The following is a 289-nucleotide window of genomic DNA, read 5'->3' on the forward strand; positions in this document are numbered from 1 at the left end:
GGAGGGAGAAACGGATATTCAAAAGCAAAGAGAATCCAACACTGAGTCCGCAACCTTTCCACAGGCAACGAGAGCGGCATCGAGTGTTGCAGCGAATCCCAGAACTTTATTGACCCTTCTTTCCGCCACCCGGGCTGCTTCCCCATCGAGATCCCCGCCGACGACCCCTTCTTCAGCAGATTCCGAAGGCGCTGCATGAACTTCGTCAGGTCGATGTGGGCGCCACGAGGAGGGTGCAACTTCGGCTACGCTGAGCAGGTACGGGAGGATTTTCTGAAGAGCTTTTGCC

The 289-nt window shown here is 56.1% G+C and overlaps 1 protein-coding gene across 1 annotated transcript in view; it reads left to right on the forward strand.

Moving 5' to 3' along the window:
• LOC119586302 (peroxidase-like) overlaps nucleotides 1-289 on the forward strand; it is a 37323-nt gene that overhangs the window by 29168 nt on the left and 7866 nt on the right. Inside the window, exon 10 of the mRNA XM_037935008.1 lies at nucleotides 65-258. Within this exon, the coding sequence (XP_037790936.1) occupies nucleotides 65-258 (194 nt within the window). The remainder of the gene's footprint in view (nucleotides 1-64; nucleotides 259-289) is intronic.

The sequence above is a fragment of the Penaeus monodon genome, chromosome 21 (genome assembly GCF_015228065.2).
Source record: "Penaeus monodon isolate SGIC_2016 chromosome 21, NSTDA_Pmon_1, whole genome shotgun sequence".
NCBI classification, from domain to species: Eukaryota; Metazoa; Arthropoda; class Malacostraca; order Decapoda; family Penaeidae; genus Penaeus; species Penaeus monodon.